Below are 19,980 nucleotides of genomic sequence, written 5' to 3'. Positions count from 1 at the left end.
GGTAGAGAGATTTAATGATTCAGGTAAAGAACTAACTGAAAGTTGGAGAATAGGCACTAATAAATAACTTAAATGGCTAATCGAATGTCAACTGATAACTCAAGATTCTTGCAAATCAAAGAGTGGAAATTATTTCACAGCTGTGGAGAACTCAACAATATCTCATCATCACTGACCATTAACGCAAGTATACCCCAAGGCTGCGTGCTTAGCCCCCTGCTTTATTCTCTTTACACTAAGACTGTGTGGCTGAGCATAGCCCCATCTATAAATTCATCAATCGTACCTCTGCTGGTTGGATCCCAGGGGGGTGACGAGATAGAACACCTGGTTGAGTAGTGCCACAATAACCACCTCTTGTTCAATGACAAAGCGACAAAGGAGCCAACGGTTAACTTCAGAAAGGGGAAGTAGCAAGAACATAGACCAGTTTTCATTGGTGGATCAATAGTGGTGAGAGTTAGTAGCTTCAAATTCCGGGCATTAACATCTTGGATGGCCTGTGCTTGGCCCACCTCATGGATGTAATCACAAAAAAAAGGTGTTCTTGCGCCTCTACTTTCTTAAACGTTTAAAAAGGTTCAGCAAGTCACCGAATACGCAAACAAACTTCTGCAGATGTACTGTAGAAAGTATCCTGACTGGTTGTTTTCTGGCCCTGTACAGCAATACACAATGCATGGGAATGAAAGATGTTGCAGAGTATGGTGGACTAACCCTGGCCCATTACCAGCACAGCCCTCCCCACCATCTAAAGCATCTGCATGTGGTGCTGTCTCATGAAGGCAATCAAGGATTCCCACCATCTGGCCCATGCCTCTTCTTGTTACTACTATCAGGCAGGTTGTACAGACGCCTGAAGTTGCATACCACCAGGTACCAGGTACAAAAACAGCTACTTTGCTACAACTATCAAGGTCTTGAATAAAACAACCCACCTCTTGCACCACCATGGACTTAGCGTAGTTCGTGATACAGTGTGGAAACAGGCCCTTCGGCCCACCGAGTCCACGCTGACCAACGATCTATGTCGTCCCAGTTTCGCACCATACACACTAGGGGCAATTTACAGAAGCCAATTAGCCTACAAACGAACACGTATTTGGAATGTGGGAGGAAACCAGAACACCCAGAAAAAGGAAGAAAACAGGGAGAACGTACAAAATCTATGCAGACAGCACCTGTAGTCAGGATTAAATTGGGTCTCTGGTGCTGTAAAACAGCAATTCTACAGCTATGCTACTGTGCCGCCCCAAAATGTTAGTTTTACATTGGCTGGGAATCAAACCGATTCCCCCGCATGGCAAGCAAGAATTCTATCACTGAACCATTTATTTTTTTCTATTTGTGTTTTGCATTAGAACATAAAACATAGAACAATACTGCACAAGAACAGGCCTTCTGGCCCACAATGTCTGTGCTAAACATGATGTTAAGACCAACTCTTACCTGCCAGCTCTTAATCCATATTCCCCCATTCCCTGCATGTCCATTTGCCTATTCAAAAGACTCTGAAATGCCACTTTCATATTTGCCTCAAGCACCAACCCTGACAGCATGTTCCAGGGCTCACCGCCCTCTGTGTAAAAAACATGCCACACATATTGCCTACCGCCACAACAGGTCCACGCCTGATGCCATCTTTCTGGCACTCCACTCATTGCTGGAACACCTGGGTAAGTGAGTCATCCACATCAGACTTGCATTTATAGACTACAGTTCTGCTTTCAATACCATTATCTCATCCAAGCTCATCTCCAAACTCGTGGAACTTGGAGTCAGCTCTCATCTCTGCAACTGGATCCTCCACTTCCAGATCAACAAACCATAATCAGTGAGGTTAGCAGACAAATCATCCTCTACGATAATCATTAACTCTGGTGCTCCATACGGATTCATTCTCAGCCCCTTCTATACCCCTTCTACACCCACAACTGTGCAGCCAAGTACGTCAAACTCAATTTACAAATTCATGTGGTGGGCTGGATATCAAAAAATGACGACAGAGTAAGAAAAAGATTGAGAACCTCGCGACCTGGTGGCGAGACAACAACCTTTCTCTCGATGTCAGCAAGACAAAGGACATAGTGATCAACTTCAGGAAGCGAAGCAGTACATATACCCTGGTATATATTGATAGCACCTAAGTAGAGATGGTTAAAAGGTTGATGAGGGCAGAGCTGTAGACGTTGTACATATGGATTTCAGCAAGGCATTTGACAAGGTTCCACATAGTAGGCTGCTCTGGAAGGTTAGATCACATGAGATGCAAGGATACAAAATTGACTTCTTGAAAGTAGGCAGAAGGTGATGGTGGAAGGTTGTTTTTTGGACTGGAGGCTGGTGACTTGTGGTGTGCCTTAGGGTTCGTTGCCGGGTCCATTGCTGTTTGTCATCTATATGAATGATTTGGATGAGAACATACAAGGCATGATTAGCAAGGTTGCAGATGACACTGAAGTGGGTGGTATTGTAGATAGTGAAGATAGTTGTCAATAATTGCAGCAAGGTCTTGATCGGTTGGACAGATGAGCTGATGAATGGTTGATGCAATTTAATACAGAAAAATGTGAGGTGTTGCATTTTGGGAAGTCTAACAAAGACAGGACTTACACAGTGAATGGGGAGTGTTGTAGAGCAGAGATCCAGGATTGCAGGTGCATAGTTTCTTGAAAGTGGTATCACAGGTAAGATAGGGTGGTCAAAAAAGGGCTTTTGACACATAGGCCTTCATCAGTTAAACTATTCAGTATAGAAATTAGGAGGTTGTTTTCCAAGACATTGGTGAGGTCACATTTAGAGTATTCTGTTCATTTTTGATCACCGTGTCATAGGAAAGATGTTATAAAGCTGGAAAGGGTGCAGAGAAGATTTATGAGGATGTTGCCAGGACTTGAGGGCCTCATCTATGGGGAGAGATTGAGCAGGCGAGGACTTTATTCCTTGGAGCGCAGGAGGATGAGCGGTGATCTTATAGAGTTGTACAAAATCATAAGAGGAATAGATCAGGTAAATGCACAGAGTCATGCCAAGAGATCTGAATCGAGAACCAGAGGACATGGGTTTAAAGTGAGGGAGGGAGGGGGGAAGATTTATTAGGAACCTGAGGGGTAACTGTTTTTACTCAGAGGGTGGTGAGTATCTGGAATGAGCAGCTGGAGCAGGAAGTTGAGGCAGGTACTACAGTGACACAGGTTTTAAGAAACATTTAAACACGTACATGAAAAGGATAGGTTTAGAGGGATATGGGCAAAAACGACGGCAGGTGGGACCGGTGTAGATGGGGCATGTTGGTCGGTGTGGGCAAGTTGGGCTGAAGGGCCTGCTTCCACAGTTTATTACTCTATGAAAGCTTCAAGTTCCTAGGAATAAATATCACCAGCAACTTGTAGTGGACTAGCCATATCGAAACAATGGCCAAGAAATCATGCCAATGCCAGGAGGCTTAGGAAGTTCGGCACGCCCCCAACAACTTTCACCAACTTCCACAGATGTGCCATAGAAAGCATTTTATCGGGATGCATCACAGCATAGTTTGGGAACAGTTCCATCCAAGACCGCAAATAATTGCAGAGAATTGTGGACAAAGCTCAGAACATCATGCAAACCAACCTCCCTTCCATTGACTCCATCTACACCGTGCAGCCTCAGCAAGGCCACCAGCATAATTAAGGATGAGTCTCACCCCAAAAGCTCCCCCTTCTCCCTTCCCATCAAGCATGAGGTGTAGAAGTGCGAAAATGCATACCTCCAGATTCGACAGTTTCTTCACAGCTGTTATCAGGCAACTGAACCATTCTATCACCAAATAGAGAGCGATCCTGAGCTGCCATCGATCTCATTGGAGCGCCTTGGACTATCTTCAATCAGACTTTGCCTTGCACTAAATGTTATTTCCTTTATCCTGTATCTGTACACTATGGACAGCTTGACTGTAATCATGTATAGCCCTTCCACTGATTGGATAGCACAAAACAAAAAAAGTTTTTCTGTATACCTTGCTACATGTGATAATAAACTGTGTATTTATTTTAGACTTTCAGAACAAAGGTTCTAACTGTCTATACCTGTCAATATTTTACATGCGTAAATCAGGCCTGCCCGCAACCTCTGGCATTCCATAGAAAATAATCCAAGTTTGTCCAACTTTTGTCCAAGTTTTACCCCCTATTCCAGGAATTATTCTGGTAAACCTCCTCTGTACCCTTTCCATAGCAGCTATTGAAAGTCTAAAATAAATACACAATTCTCCACATAGCACCTTACAGCAAGCAACCATAGACCAATATGCCCAATGTTGGTGGGAAAATTCCTGAGATATTTTCTCATGACAATTAACTGCATGTGGAAAAACACAGGGTCATAAATACAAACCAGCCTAGATTTGTCAAAAGTCCAAATTACTTTTGATAAAGATCTTTAATGAAATAATGTTGATGAGGATATTGCAATTGAATGTATAAGCATTCAGAAAATATTAAGTGAAACATAATTGTGTAGTATTCAAGGGACATATGGATTCACATTTGTCTATGGGACAAAAAGTAAGTGGTAGTAGTGGATGGTTAGTTTTCCAAACCACAAAGACATTGGTGCTTGCCGAATAATCACATCTTTTATATTGATAATTAGAATTGGATCGAGAATAGTATTTCTAAATCTGCAAGCCCCCTACCACCCACTAAACTTGCAAATGTCATAAACATTGAGGAGGATAATAATGAACACATAGCAGGACAGAAACATAACAGATAATATTTGACAGAGCAGACTGATGTAATTTATTTTGAGGAGAAACAATATGTGTAACACAATTCAATCTAAAAGGGACTGCAGGAACAAAGAAACATGGCATTGTATGTACAGAACTCTTTGAAAATGACAGAATGTTAAACTGTATATCAAATCTTTAGTTTTATTAATAAGCACTAATATATACTGCAAGGTAGCAATACCAAGCATTTATAAACCACTGATGACAAGTCAGGAAGAGAATAACTAGATAACATACATAGAAATAGGATGTCAAGACATCCAATGGAATGTAGAGAATATTTATCAAAATGTTTCAGAGTTGAACAATTTCAGTTCTGAGGAGATTCTAGGGAAGCTAGCATTGTGTATAGAAGTTCAGATGTTTGCTGGAGGTATTCAAAATCATCAATTGTTTTAATTATGAAAACTGGGCTAAGAAACCTCTAATAATCTATTTTTTACTACTTCCGTGCCTCTGGCAAGGCTTGCATTTATTGTTCATCGCCAAATATTTGAGAACGACTACAGTCCTTCTGGTAAAGGCACCCCATGTTGCTATTGGATAGAAATGCAGGATTTCGACTCGGTGATGATGAAAGAACAGTGTTACACTTCCCAGTCAGCATGATGTGAGATTTGAAGGGGAACATATGGATTGTGGTATTCTCAATAATAGAAAGATTAATAACCGGAGAATGAAAAATTAAACTGCTGGAGGAATTCAGTTGGCAGCATCTGTGAAGGTAACAGATGACATTTTGGGTCTGGACCCTTGTTTAAGACTGGAGTAGAAAGGAGATAAGACTGATAGAAAGACGTTGGGATCTGACAGGGTCTTAGTCATACAGTGTGTCCTACCTGAAAGGTAGCATCTCCAACAATGCAACACTCTCTTCGTATGACACTGAAATGTGAAGATAGAAATAAATTTCTTGGGCATTCTAACTTTCTATTGAATTGATAAATACTTGCAAGAATTGTCTATTTATTAAATGATTATTACTAGAAAATATTTTCTCTTTATTTTACTGTCGCTTTCTCAAAATATGGTTGCCCATGATGAGATAATAAATCACAGAAAAAACAGGCACTTTGGCCCACGCTGTCCATGTTGATCATTAAGTACTTATTTGCACTAATTCAATTTGCCAGAAAGTGTCCCTTAGCCTTCTTTGCCATGGCGATCAAGTCTGTATCCATATATTTCTTCAATATTTCTGCCGCTAACCTCTCAGGCGACACATCCCCTCTAATCTTTTGGTCTTTAAATCTATGCCTTTGGTTAAGGACATCTGCACTGCGGAGAAAGATTGACTAATGTCTACCCTATCAGTGGCACGGTGTCGCAGTGGTAGAGTTGCTGCCTAACAGTGTAAGACACCCAGGTTCGATGCTGACTACTGGTGCTGTCTGTATGGAGTTTGTACGTTTTCCCTGTGACCTGCGTGAGTTTTCTCCGGGTGCTTGTGTCCTCCCACACTCCAAAAACATACAGGTTTGTAGGCTAATTGGCTTGGTAAAATTGTAAGTTGTCCTTAGTGTGTGGAGTATAGTGTTCGCGTGCGGGAATCGCTAGCCAGGGCTGAAGGGCCTGTTTCCGCCGCTCTGTATTTCTAATCCAAACTATCTATACTCTTTACCAGTTTTGTACATCACTTTAAGGTCCCTCCTCAGTCTTCTCTGCTCCAAGGAAAAAGCATCACTTCTCACTTATCAGGAGTAAATTCCATCTGCTGTGGCTCTGTCTAGTTCAGCGACTGAATCATATCTTTCTGTCTTCTTAGACTAACCTTCCCACTTTGACCCAATACCATCGATTTTGGTGTCAACCCCAAACGTAATAATTTTACCTCCTACATTAACATCTAAATTATTAATTAAAAAAAGTGAGGGTCCCTGCAACAATCCTTGTGGTATACCACTGGTCACAGTTGTCCATTCTCAAACATTTCCAATTTGCCACTTTGCCTTGGATCCCTTGGGTTTTAATACTTTTGGACCAGCCTTCCCTGTGGAACCTTGTCAAATGCCTTGCAAAAGTGTATGCACATTACATCAACTGCATTGGCCTCATTTATGTACTAAATGAAATCTTCAAAAAAGTTCAATCAAATTTGCCAGACAGGATCTCTCGCCAACAAAAACCAAAACGGTCTATCCCGGCCTTTATAAGTTAAGATTTTTAATAGAGAGTGGAAACTGGCCCTTCCACCCACTGAGTCCGTGCCGACCAGCAATACAATAACACTATCCTACACACTAGGGACAATATTTTTTTTTACCAAAGCCAAATTAACCTACAAAACCTATACTTCTTTGGAGTGTGGGAGGAAACCGGAGTACCCGGGGAAAATCGACGCGGTCATGGGGAGAACGCACAAATGCCATACAGGCAGCACCTGTAGTCAGGATCGAACCTGGGTCTCTGGCACTGTAAGGCAGCAACTCTATTGCAGCGCCACCAAATTGATCCTGACCCTCAGAGGTTTTTCCAAAGACTTATCTACACATCTGGTTTAATACTGCATTCATGGCTGAAGGAACCACATTTACTGCTCACCCATGTCTTCTGTCACTTCATCAGCAGCCAAACTCTTTCAGGGCCTAAACTATCTCCATCCTTGCTTTCTATTGCAATCTGTGATACATTATCTCAGGCCCAAGGAAATAATCTACCTTTATGTCCATTAAAACATCTAATGCCTCCTCCTTTTTAATAATATATGCTAGAAAATCACAATTTCCCTCTCTAAAATCTCTGTCTGCAATGTATTTTGCATTAGTGAATACATTAGAGAAGCATTCATTTAAGACCTAGCCCACTTTCTGTCACTCAGTGCAGTCTGCCAGAGGTTTAGTTCCCAACAGGCGTCATTCTTCCCTTAATATAAATTATATGCTTTGGAATGTTCCTTAATCTCATCTGCCAATAACATTTCCTGGTTCTCTACATTCCCTATACTTCTGAAGGATCTCCCATTTTCAGTACTTTCTACTTACCATAGGTTTAATTCTTTTTTAATGGATTCAAACCCTCAATGTTCCTGGACTGAAGTTGTCCACAATCATCATCATCAAGTGAGCATCTCTGGAACTCCTGTGACTATCCTCCAAAATCACAACATTTAATCAATGACAAAATCCGGTTGCGCTCCTTTCTGACCATGATTGCTCTTGAATTGACATTCAATGTCGTAATTACGATACGATACAATAAAACGTTATTCATCCCCAGAGGGAAATTAGTTTGCCGACAGTCACAACACACAAGGCACACAAAAACTTGAAATTAAAAGTGAAAACAAAAAGAAAAAGACAAGCGACTTGGTGGCTGGCTGCCGTGTGCACAGCACCTTCACCGGAACACGTGAACGAACAAACAAACACAGGCTTATCGCCTGGACAGATTATTCTAAACTAGAGTGCCCCCCCTCCCCAAACCAGGCCCCCCTTTGTTCTCCCTCCATCCCTCACGGTGGTCCCCCCACGCCAAGTCCCCACCGTCCCTCACGGTGGTCCCCCCACGCCAAGTCCCCACTGTCCCTCACGGTGGTCCCCCCACGCCGAGTCCCCATTGTTCTTCATGGCGGTTGCCCACGCCGGGTCCCCATTAGTATTCCCCTCCCCCCCTCACGCTCATCGACCGCGAGGCCCACCGCTACCGAGGCTCCTGTTGCCGCCGAGGCCCATGTTGCTGCCAAAGCTTCCACTGCCGCCGAGGCCCCACTGCCGCCGCTGAATCTCCCGCTGCCTCCGAGGCTCCCATCGCTGCCACCGCTGAGGCTCCTTCGGCCCAGACAGACCTAGCCTACCGGGGCACGCTCCAGTCTTTGGTCCTCGGCGGAGTGGTTGTTCGGCGGGTGGATCAAGCCCGCGAGGCTCCCCGGGACACTCCCGCTCCCTAGACACTCCTGCCACGCGCACGGCTGCCCGGGACACATGCTAAAGTTGTAGCATAAAATTATGCTCCAACTTTAAGATATAAGAATTAGCTTTTGGCATTTTGTCTGAAGTTTCTATCATGTGCTCAGATGCCCATCCATCAAAAATCAAAGACAAGTTGTCAATTCAAATCCAACTTCATTACAATAGCATTTTTAAACCCTTAGCCTGATAAAAAAATAACTCACACAAGTTATTTTTCTCCAGAGAAACAAATGAATTGAACATATTTGAACTAAATAAAGAAAAATGTCCAACTCATCTAAAAACATTGCACAATTTTCCCAACAAGGAATGGAGAAGCCACAACCATCTTGATTATCATTCCACCATAATTAAAACAACACAAACTGAGGAAGAAATACCACAATTTGGAGTCATAGTCAGAGAATAATACAACATGGTAAAAAGCAGTTGGGCCCAACTCATGCATCCAACCAAGATGCCCTATCAAAGTTAGTCCCATTTTACCGCACCTGGCCCATTTCCCTCTACACAGTTCCAATTCATATCCCTGTCCGTGTCTTTTAATTGTTGCTATTGTATCTGCCTCAACTACTTCATCTGCCAGCTCTTTCCATATGCCCACCACTTTCCATATGCCCATCACCCTTAAAAAGTTGCCCCTCAGGTTCCTATTAAATCTTGCTCATCTCACTTTAAACCTATGCCCCCCTGGTTCTTGATTCCCCTATCCTGGGAAAGAGACTGTGCATCCATCGCACTTATTCCCGCCATAATTTTTTACACATCCATAAAATCACCCCTCAGTCTCCTGTGCACTAAAGCATACATTCCTAGCTCAGGCCTATGAGTGAGGTAAAAAAAAAAGAGGAAAAGAGCCGAGCGCTTGTGCGACGGGGGTCAAAAGATTGGAACTTTTTTGAAAATTTACACACAAAATTACCAGTTTCAAGCCTCTTTTAGTGCATTTCAAAGTAAAAACAGACATTACAAAATAATGTGAATATGTTACTGTACATTAATAACATTTTGAAGTAAATTCACACATTAATTGATAATCAGCCCAAAAAGGTGGTAATTGGCTTTTCTGCTGTGTTTTATATTTTAACCCTGTCTTAATTAATTTAGTTATATAATCTTGCACTTAAATTTAATATTTACTCATCACAATTCCACCACTGATTTTCTGGCACTCTTGGTTCCAGAGCTTTGCTGGTTTATCCAGCAGGCCAAGGAAGCCGGCTATGGGGATAGATTTGCTGGCTCCAGCTGAGCTGGAGTTCCAGAGCCCCGGCCGCAGGTTGCAAATTCAACCCACCGATCGGCCGTGGAAGTCCCGATGAGGTCAAGATTGACTGCCTTGCCTTGCCCAGCCTGGGTGCCACATTTTCGGAGAGACTTCCAGGGCACAGGGGGAGGGGTTCTCGTGGAGCTTGTAGCGACCTCTAGTGGCCGAATTGACAAATTGGCCATGGAAATCCCGATGAGGTCGAGATTGACTGCCTTGCCCAGCCTAGGTGCCACATTTTCGGAGAGACTTCCAGGACGCGCGGGGGGGGGGGATTTCTCGCGGAACCCCTAATGACCTCTAGTGGAACCTAGTGTTCATTACAAATCTATACATCGTTTATTTATTTTTCCTTCTTTTTTTCGATCCGATTTCTCCGTTTATTTGGCAAAGTGAAAAACGCGGAAACCACCCAAAAAGCACGGAAAATGGATGAAAAAAATGAGGAAATCCGTGGAAACGCGGAAAATTCACATACCTGCTAGCCTGCCTAATCTCTCCCGACAACTCAAGCTCTCAAGTCCTGGCTACTAGTACTCCTAAATCCTTCTGCACTACAACATTCCCCACAGCCCTACCGTTCACTGTGAAGGTCATGCTCTGGTTTGACTTTCTCTCCACAACACCTCTCACTTGTCTGAATTCAACGACACTAGGTATGCATCGGCTAACTTGCCCAGCTGATCACGGTCCCACTGAAATTCTTGATAACCATTTTCACTGTCTACGTTTCCACTAATTTTAGTGAACATTTTAACTTTAGCATTTATGGATCATTCAACATTTACAGTTAAACAATATGTGATTTATTTGATTGAAGCATTTTACCATGATTTCAAGGAACATTACTTTATCTAAACATTTTTAATTATTGAAATACAAAGTAGTGCTCCTAATATATTGAACCACAAAGGAGATAGCAACAAGAAATGAGGCGTATTGGGAGGGGGTTCTTTTAAACAAGAAGAAAGGAGCTTTCAGTATGGCAATCGACTTCTTTCTGTGCAAATTCAGGCAAGCAAGAGAGATTATATGTCAGTTTCAAGCCTGGGGCATTATGTCCAGCATGTGCAGTAGAAAATTAAACTGAAAAAGAACACCATTTTTTAAAAATCTACTAAAATTCAATTTCTGGTCACAGGTGCAAAGCTAACAATTCAGTTTGGCAAATATCAGAATCAGATTTTTGTACAAATGACTTTTAAACTTACAACCTCTACATTTTATTAGCCTACAGTTTAAAATTACCAATGATACATCTTAGGTTACATTTTAGATCATGCTGGACTGATACAGGCGTTAAAAATAAAAACATGGAAACTTATCTTATTATTTAGCTGTCCTAGTACTTTAAAGAAAGAAGCTAATTTGAACATTGACATCTATTTTATTCTGCCTGCAACAGCTGGAATTAGAAAATATTTCAGAAATGTTTTCAAAAATCCACTCCACCTCTCCCCACCCCTGAACTCAAATTCTACTGAAGACCACAACCAAAAGGAAGAATGTGAGCAATGCTCTTGGAAACTTTACTCCATAACAACTTGAATGTGCAAGGCATGTTCTTACCCAAATCATTTTATAAAGTTGTTTAGACAATAGACAATAGGTGCAGGAGTAGGCCATTCAGCCCTTCGAGCCAGCACCGCCATTCAATGCGATCATGGCTGATCACTCTCAATCAGTACCCCGTTCCTGCCTTCTCCCCATACCCCCTCACTCCGCTAGCCTTAAGAGCTCTATCCAGCTCTCTCTTGAAAGCATCCAACGAACTGGCCTCCACTGCCTTCTGAGGCAGAGAATTCCACACCTTCACCACTCTCTGACTGAAAAAGTTCTTCCTCATCTCCGTTCTAAATGGCCTACCCCTTATTCTTAAACTGTGGCCCCTTGTTCTGGACTCCCCCAACATTGGGAACATGTTTCCTGCCTCTAATGTGTCCAATCCCCTAATTATCTTATATGTTTCAATAAGATCCCCCCTCATCCTTCTATATTCCAGTGTATACAAGCCTAATTGCTCCAGCCTTTCAACATACGACAGTCCCGCCATTCCGGGAATTAACCTAGTGAACCTACGCTGCACGTGAGATCATAAATGAAATAGACCAGAGTTGCTTTTTTTTCAGCAGAAATTCAACCACATATTAAATATTTATAAAGTTAAGACTGAAGTTGATAAAGTTGATGCGACCACTTAATGTTAAAGATTCATTCAATGCTGTCAGCAAAGTAAGATGCTATGAAAGCAATGGATATACAGCCAATGTAATTATTGCTGATATTTACCTTCATAACTTTATTGTAATGTGGTCTGTCTTTATGGGAAATGATTCCGTAGAATAGGTTGTAAAGTTAATTTTTTTTAAAGTGATGAAAGTGCAAGATAAGGTGGCAGAAAGTGACAGGTACGCAATGGAAGCCTAAATAAAGAGAGAGCACTAAACAGAAATCTTAAGTGTGTTGTCCTTCCGGAGCCTTAACTAAATCACCATGCATACTGCCTACCAGACAAATCTGATTTTTTCACTTAGCATTTTTTGCAATCTGCAATATCCAGTTAGAAATCAGAAGATTCCATGAAACTAACACAATTTGAGGTTTCAGGGGGTGAGACTCCCTGAAATCCAGCCTCTGACCAGCTGTGTTAATCAAGGTATTTAAGTGGCTTGTGCTGTTGTGTTTCTGGTTAATATTACCCCCTTAATGTTGATGGTGTAGGACTTAGTAATATTGACATCATTGAGTGCAAGGGGTTGGTGTTTTGATTCTCTCTGTCCATTACTTGCTACTTCCATGGCGTGTGTTGCTTGACAATTATCATCCCATGATTGGATGTTGTTGAACCTTGCTTGTTTGACAATTCCATTTGAAGTATCTTGAAATGAAACTATTGGACTATTTCATTTCTTCAGGTGTTTCAAATGGAATTGTGCAATTGATAACCATTCTCACTTCTAATTTATGATGTTTGAACACTGGCCCAAGAAACCCCTGCAGCAATGTCCAAGGGCTGGGATGATTGACTTGCAAGCAACCACAACTATCTTCCTATGTGCAAAGTATTACTCCTACCAATTGGAATATTTTCTCCATGATGCTCATTCACTGAAGTTTTTATCAGGGGTCATTGATATCCTCGATCAAATATTGCATTGTGATCTCACTTCTGGAATTCCATATTTTGGTCCATCTTTGGATCAAAGATGTAATGAGGCCTGGAGCTGAATGCTCCGGGCACCAGTGTGCAGATTATTGGTCAATGTCGGAATCTACTCTGCTCATTAGCTTTTCAATTATCCGACACCAATTACATCTAGATGTTTTAGGACTGGACCTTCATTTGCCTTCGTCAGTCAGAGTATTGAGTATAGAAGTCGGGCTGTTATATTACTGTTGTACAAGACATTTAGAGTATTGTGATCAGTACTAGTCACCCTATTATTGGAAATGTTGTTAAGATGGAAAAGCTACAGAGAAGAATTACGAGGATGGTACCAGGACTAGAGGGCCTAAGCTATAGGGAGAGGTTGAACAGGCTAGGACTTTATTCCTTGAAGCACAGGAAAGTGAGGGATAATTTTATAGAGGTATAAGATCATGAGGGTAATAGGTAGGGTAAATGCACAGAGCCTTTTACCCAGTGTAGGGAATTCAAGAATCCGAGTACATAGGTTTAAGGTGAGAGGGGAAAGATTTAATAGGCAATGTTTTCCACACAAAGGGTGAGGGCAATATGGAACGAGCTGCCATAGGAAGCAGTTGAGGCAGATACTATCACAACATTTACAAGACAATTAAACAGGTACACAAATAGGAAAGGTTTAGAAGGATAAGGGCCAAATGCAGACATTTACAGGGGGCATCTTGGTTGGCATGGCATGGACTACACCGATCAGCCAAAACATTATGACCTGATGAGCCAAAACATTATGACAACCTGCCTAATATGCTGTTGGTCCTCTGTGTGCAGTCCCATACACAGCAGGGTGTGATGCACTGTGTATTGTGACACATTCCTCCCGTGACCACTATTAAAATTTTCTGTGACTTGTGCCACAATAGTCCTTCTGTCGGTTCGGATCAGACGGGATAGCCTTCATTGCCCTCATGCATCGATGAGCCTTGGGCGCCCAACACCCTGTCGCCGGTTTGTGGTTTGTCCCTCCTTGCACCACTGTCGGTAGGTACTCACCACTACTGACCGGGGAGCTTCCCACAAGCCTTGCTGTTTCAGAGATGCTCTGACCCAGTTGTCTGGCCATAACAATTTGGCCCTTGTCAAAGTCGCTCAGGTCTTTACTCCTGCCCATTTTTCCTGCATTCAACACATCAACTTCAAGAACTGACTTTTCACTTGCTGCCTAATATATCCCACCCCTTGACAGGTGCCATTGTAACAAGAAAATCAATGTTATGCACTTCGCCGGTCAGTGGTCATAATGTTTCGGCTGATCGGCGTATGTGTTGCTTGAGACATTGACAATGATAACATTTTTGATAATCAAGAGTAGCCAGATTGATATCAGTGTATTGGGAGGCATGACTAGCTCTGGAGCACAGATTTTTAGTAAAATATCCAACTAGTGTTTTCTGGTCATATTGTATTTCTGCATCTGGACATTTCTGGGAATGAATCAAATTCGCTGACATCTAGCTTCCTTAATGATGGGGTATCAGGAGGAAGATGAGATGGATCATTTATACAGTCATACAGCATGGAATCATGCCCCAGGGCTCAACTCGTCTATGCTGATTAAGGATGCCCCATCTAAGTTAATTCCATTTGCCCATGCTTGGTGCATATTCCTCTTAAACTTTCCTATCCACGGACCTGTCTAAATATGGACACAAAGAACTGCAGGTGCTGGTTAATACACAAAAGTTCTGGAGTAACTCAACAGGATAGGCAGCATCTTTGCAGAACATGGATAGATGCCTGATCTCTAAATAAAGGTCAAAACCTGAAACGTCACCTATCCATGTTCTCCAGAGATGCTGTCTACTCTGCGGAGTTACTATAGCACTTTCTGTCCGACCTGTATAAATATCTTTTAAATGTCATTGTTGTACATGCCTCAGCTACTTTTTTCCAGAGCTTGTTCCATATACCCACCACCCTGTGTGAAAAGGTTGCCCCTCAGCTTTGTATTTAATCCTTACCCTCACTTTAAATCTATGCTTGATTTTCCTACCCTGCTGTGGATTCACCCTATCCATTTATTTGGTACTTATAGTCAAGTATTTGGTTGTATGAACTTCACCCTCTTCTTTATCATTAATGTCAGACCCTGCCAGCCTTAAGGCTAGGAATATTCTCGGAATCTCCTCTACCTATTTGTTGTTCAATTATCCAACACCAATCACAGCTAGATGTGTTAGAACTGTGGACGTTCGGTTTTATTTATTGGTTGTAGATGCATCTAGCCCTGTCAATTGCATGAGGTGTCTTCTCAGCTTTACCAAGTTGGCACCTCATTTTCATGCCTTCAACTTTTTAATAACTTTCAATTTCTAGGCCCCCATTGCCTCATCTTCACCATGGACATCCAGTCCCTCTACACCTCCATCCCCCACCAGGAAGGTCTCAAGGCCCTTGGTTTCTTCCTCTAACACAGACCCAATTTCCCTCTATTAATACTCTCCTCTGGCTAGTGGAACTTGTCCTCACCCATAACAACTTGTCTTTTGATTCTCACTTCCTCTCTCATTTTTAGGTATGCCTGGTGCTGCTACCAGCATGTCCTGCTCCCATTTATTGCACATGAAGGTTTCAATTTGAAAGAGAAAATATATATTGGAGACACCTTTAACGTGGTGATAATTTGGGAGTCATTTAAAAGCAGAAACAAGAGTAAAGCAAAGAATTAAAAGGTTTAAAGGTGATGTTATGAACATCAAGAGGAAATAACATACTTGGGAATACTACAAATAAATCAAAATTGACACTGGTCCAGGAAATCTGAATAAAGTAAATTTAGACATTCAATCAAGGAATTTATTGAATGTGGAGTGGGATAACAAGAACTTCATGTTAGATTATTCCACTGTTATGAGCAGTTAATGATAAAGCAATAGTTTTTTGAAGATTTGCACCTTTTTTTAAAGTAATAATTTTGCCTTGGGTTCCTTAGAAATTTGTAATCATTTTGAGATAGGCTATACAAAATGCTAAATTAGAGGAAGGTTAAAGAAACGCTATACAATACAAATGTTTAGTTACAGATTTAAGTAATGTGAGCTGCAGATATGCCAGGTTTATTTAAAAAATACATTTCATATATATTCCTAAACCTGTGTTTAAGGATAAACACAACAAATATAACACTGCTATCCAAGAAAGGAGAGACAGATAATACAAGCAAAGGCAGAGCAGTCTGCTGATTATTAGCAGTTGGGAAATTGATGGACTCAATTTATATGGAGATGATAAAAAGCACTTCAAAAACTCCACCTGAATAATCACAATTAATATGGGTTTGTGAAAAGGAATTAGTGTTTAATGAATTTATTAAATTGACTGAATAGAGGATTGATGCATGGAAGCAATTCCTTTGGCCCACCACTTCACACCGTTTGTCAAGTACCCATTTCAATTAACCCTGCCCTAACTCGGTATTCGTCCAACATTCCCATTAACTTCCACACCCCCAAATTCTACCCATCATCTTACGCATTAGGGACAATTTAGAGCAGCCAATTAACTTACCAGCCTACACGTTTTGGGAGGAAACTGGAGCAACTGGAAGAAAACTACACAGTTAAAAGAAGACGGAACAAAACGAGGACAGTACAGGATCAACTAAAGTTCACTGGAGCTGTGTTGCAGCGCCTCGACCAGTTGTATCATATTTGCACTTAATTTCTTTGAAGATGTAACTAGTATGGAAGATAAAATGAGGCCAATGGATATAGTGCATTTGGACTTCAATAAGTCGCTCAATCAAAGTTTCAAACACAAGTTAAGGTTTCATGGTTTTGTAGATAATACATTAGTTTGGAGTGTGAAATTAATGGACCATTTACAGGCTGATAAAATGTAACCAGTGAAGCGAGGCAAAATTAGTTACTTACCATCCTCGTTAATAGCTAAATGGTATTGAGAGAGCTGTCACACATGAAACATATCATTAGAATGCAGCAACAGCAAGTAATAAGAAAGCCTATTGGAATTTTGGCCTTTATTGCAAATGGAACAGAGCACAGGCGTCAGAAATATAGCTTTTCACTGAAACTCGGTACATGTGCCAAGAACAAACCTAAACAGAAAATGCTGTTAAATTGTGCGGCAGGACAGGTAGCATCTGAAGAGAGAGAGAAACTGAATTGACATATCCAATCAATGGCCTATCATCACTAAGGAAGTGTTGCCACTGCACAGGGTTTTTGTAATGCCACACCTAGAGTACATTTGGATGTGTACAGTTTGGGTTCCTTATTTAAGAAAAGGTACAATTGCCATTCAGACAGTGCAATTAAGACTTGGTAGATGAGGAATTTCCCTTAAGATAGAAAGATCTGGCCTACTCTCTGAATTTTAGAAGAATAAGTGGTGAAACGTTACTGAAAGGTGGAGCAGGCTTGAGGAGCTATATGGTGTTTTTCTGTCCCAGTTTATTATGCTTTTAAGTTGATTAAAAATCTCAGAATATTTGAAAATGGTAAATTTTAATTTTCTGATTCTGCAATGGTAAACAAAAATCAAGGTAAATTACAAAACCACTTACACTGCTGCACAGTTAATTCATTACATTATGCATTAAAATTTAATGTTCTACTTTAAATGCATTATGTGATAAAGTCTCTAAATATATGCACTGCAAAACTACTTCAAAGGAGATCTTTTGAAACTGGAACATTGAAATACTTTTGCATTTTTTCAATGGTTCGGCAATACATTAGCATATGAATATATCAAGTTGATCGTTACACTCTTGATTCTTATTTGCAATACATTGATAACTTGCACATTTATAAAACAGGTAGTTATTAACTTTTCACAGCGTTGCATTATATAATAAATCTGTACTATTATAAGGCATTCTCAAATGATGAATTCAGCACTTTACAGTCACTAATTGTTACTTACCTGATTCTTTGTTAAGAGAGCCAGTGATTGCTGTGTGGCCATATCATTATAATTTTCATCAGATAGGTCATTTCCATTTGTGCAAGATTCTTCTCTACTACTATCATCCGAATGGTCAAAATCATCACTGTCTTGGTCCATTTCCTCTTCGTCATCATCATGTTCCCCCTCTTTGTTCCCTTCTTTGATCTCTGCTGTGATTTGGTTGTTGTTTTCTTCTTCATCAGTTACAGCAGCAGGAGCCTCATCACTGGTGCTCCCACGTGCCTCAGTTCCACTGCCGTCAGCATTCCTTGCACAGTTCCCCTCTTGTACCTCTACTACTCTGTTCATTTGGTCCTCCTCTCCATGACTTAATGAAGCATTACCTCGGAGGGACCCTCCACTTCGATGTCTCTTGCTGCCCCCAGACAGCAATTCCTGGTTCATGTCCAACAGCCAGCTTGCCACTTCTTGAATCTTCGCTAGATTGGTGGATCGTGTACACGTTGTTGCAGCCTAAGAACCAAAAAGGCGAGATTATATTAATAAAAATTACTTTATATTTTAATATTACATTTGCAAAATTGTTCAACAAAGACTGAATATTTTAGGTATGATATGAAAACTTTGAAATGTAAATTCTGATCATTTTACAAAATGTGTCTGGTTAATATTTATGATATAAATTCAGGATAATGCAACAATAGCATACAGAGATAAAGGAAACGATGAACTGAAAGTAAATTACTGTGGATGTTAGAAATTTTAAAATTATAACAGAAAATGCTAGAAATATTCAGCATATGAAAAAATAACTACTCTGCATTGATACTGCCTGAATCAGTATTTCCAACATTTTCTATTTTTATTTCAAAACATGTCAGATGTACAAACAATGTTCTGAGAAATTCATCCAGAAAATAAGGAAGATGGAAATGAAGTCTGGACACTGAGCAGATACTTGCAAAGTAAAATCAGTTTTGATAACATCATTGTTTACTAAAAATAACTTAATTGCCAGGGTTAGCTCAAAGCACCTGCTTTAAATTATATTTCTCAATAAATATATTATGAAAATAACTTTAAATATTCAAAAGATGCCACAATACCCTTTCATGACAAATTGAAACACAAGTGATCAAAAGAGAGCAGAATAAATGTAATGGCTAACATGCCTAAAAAAGTTTTATTGCAGTTGACAATTTTCTCTTTTATCTCTACAAACTTGCTAGTCATTCATCTTTCAGTAGCAACGTTCCTTGCTTTCCCAGCATTCTGCCAAGAGTTCAAGGTGGAAACACAATCATGAGTACTGGCTGAGGAAAGGTCACACCTGATCTGTCCTCCCCAGGCATCCACTGAAGCATTCTGAAGCAAGGTTCTCAACTTATAAAATAGTACGGCCCAAACTTACAGAACACTCTGGCGATTGGTATTATAGCACTGGTATAGCTCACTCATATTGACCTTCCTCGCTTACATCGATCATATACAATTATTACTTTACTGGATTAGAAGAAATCGATTTTGAAAATAATCGAAACGATACATCAGGATGTATTTTTTTTTTTATACTTCTAAACCATAATGTGATGAAATTTCAATGTGTGATTATTTAATTCTCACCTTTACATAGAATTGAAAACTTCACGTACTTGAGGCAAATAGTGAACACAATTTGAATAATTCCTCAAGCTTTACAAAATGTTTCCAGTGCATCTTGTAGGTAGAGTTTTTAAAACCTTCATCACAGTGTAACTTGCAAACACATTAATATTAAGATACTTGAAACTTGGACATCAAGGCTAAGTATTCAAAAGTCATTATATTTATCCAAATTAAATGTTGCGTACAACATCTTACAATCTTACAACATCTTACAACATCTTTCATCTTACAACACTACAGCTCACTTAAAGAAACTACTTATTAGGTTAAAACGACTGTCATCAGGATACAA

At 40.6% G+C, this 19,980-nt stretch overlaps 1 protein-coding gene across 3 annotated transcripts in view; it reads right to left on the bottom strand.

Annotated features, from left to right (window-relative positions):
• fbxw7 (F-box and WD repeat domain containing 7) overlaps positions 1–19,980 on the bottom strand; it is a 187,701-nt gene that overhangs the window by 107,004 nt on the left and 60,717 nt on the right. For all 3 annotated transcript variants that reach the window (XM_078405865.1, XM_078405872.1, XM_078405878.1), the window contains one exon: positions 18,039–18,536. In XM_078405865.1, coding sequence (XP_078261991.1) covers positions 18,039–18,536 — 498 coding nt within the window. The remainder of the gene's footprint in view (positions 1–18,038; positions 18,537–19,980) is intronic.

This window comes from Rhinoraja longicauda, chromosome 1 (assembly GCF_053455715.1).
Source record: "Rhinoraja longicauda isolate Sanriku21f chromosome 1, sRhiLon1.1, whole genome shotgun sequence".
Taxonomy (NCBI): domain Eukaryota; kingdom Metazoa; phylum Chordata; class Chondrichthyes; order Rajiformes; family Arhynchobatidae; genus Rhinoraja; species Rhinoraja longicauda.
This window is presented reverse-complemented; position numbering and strand designations above follow the sequence as displayed.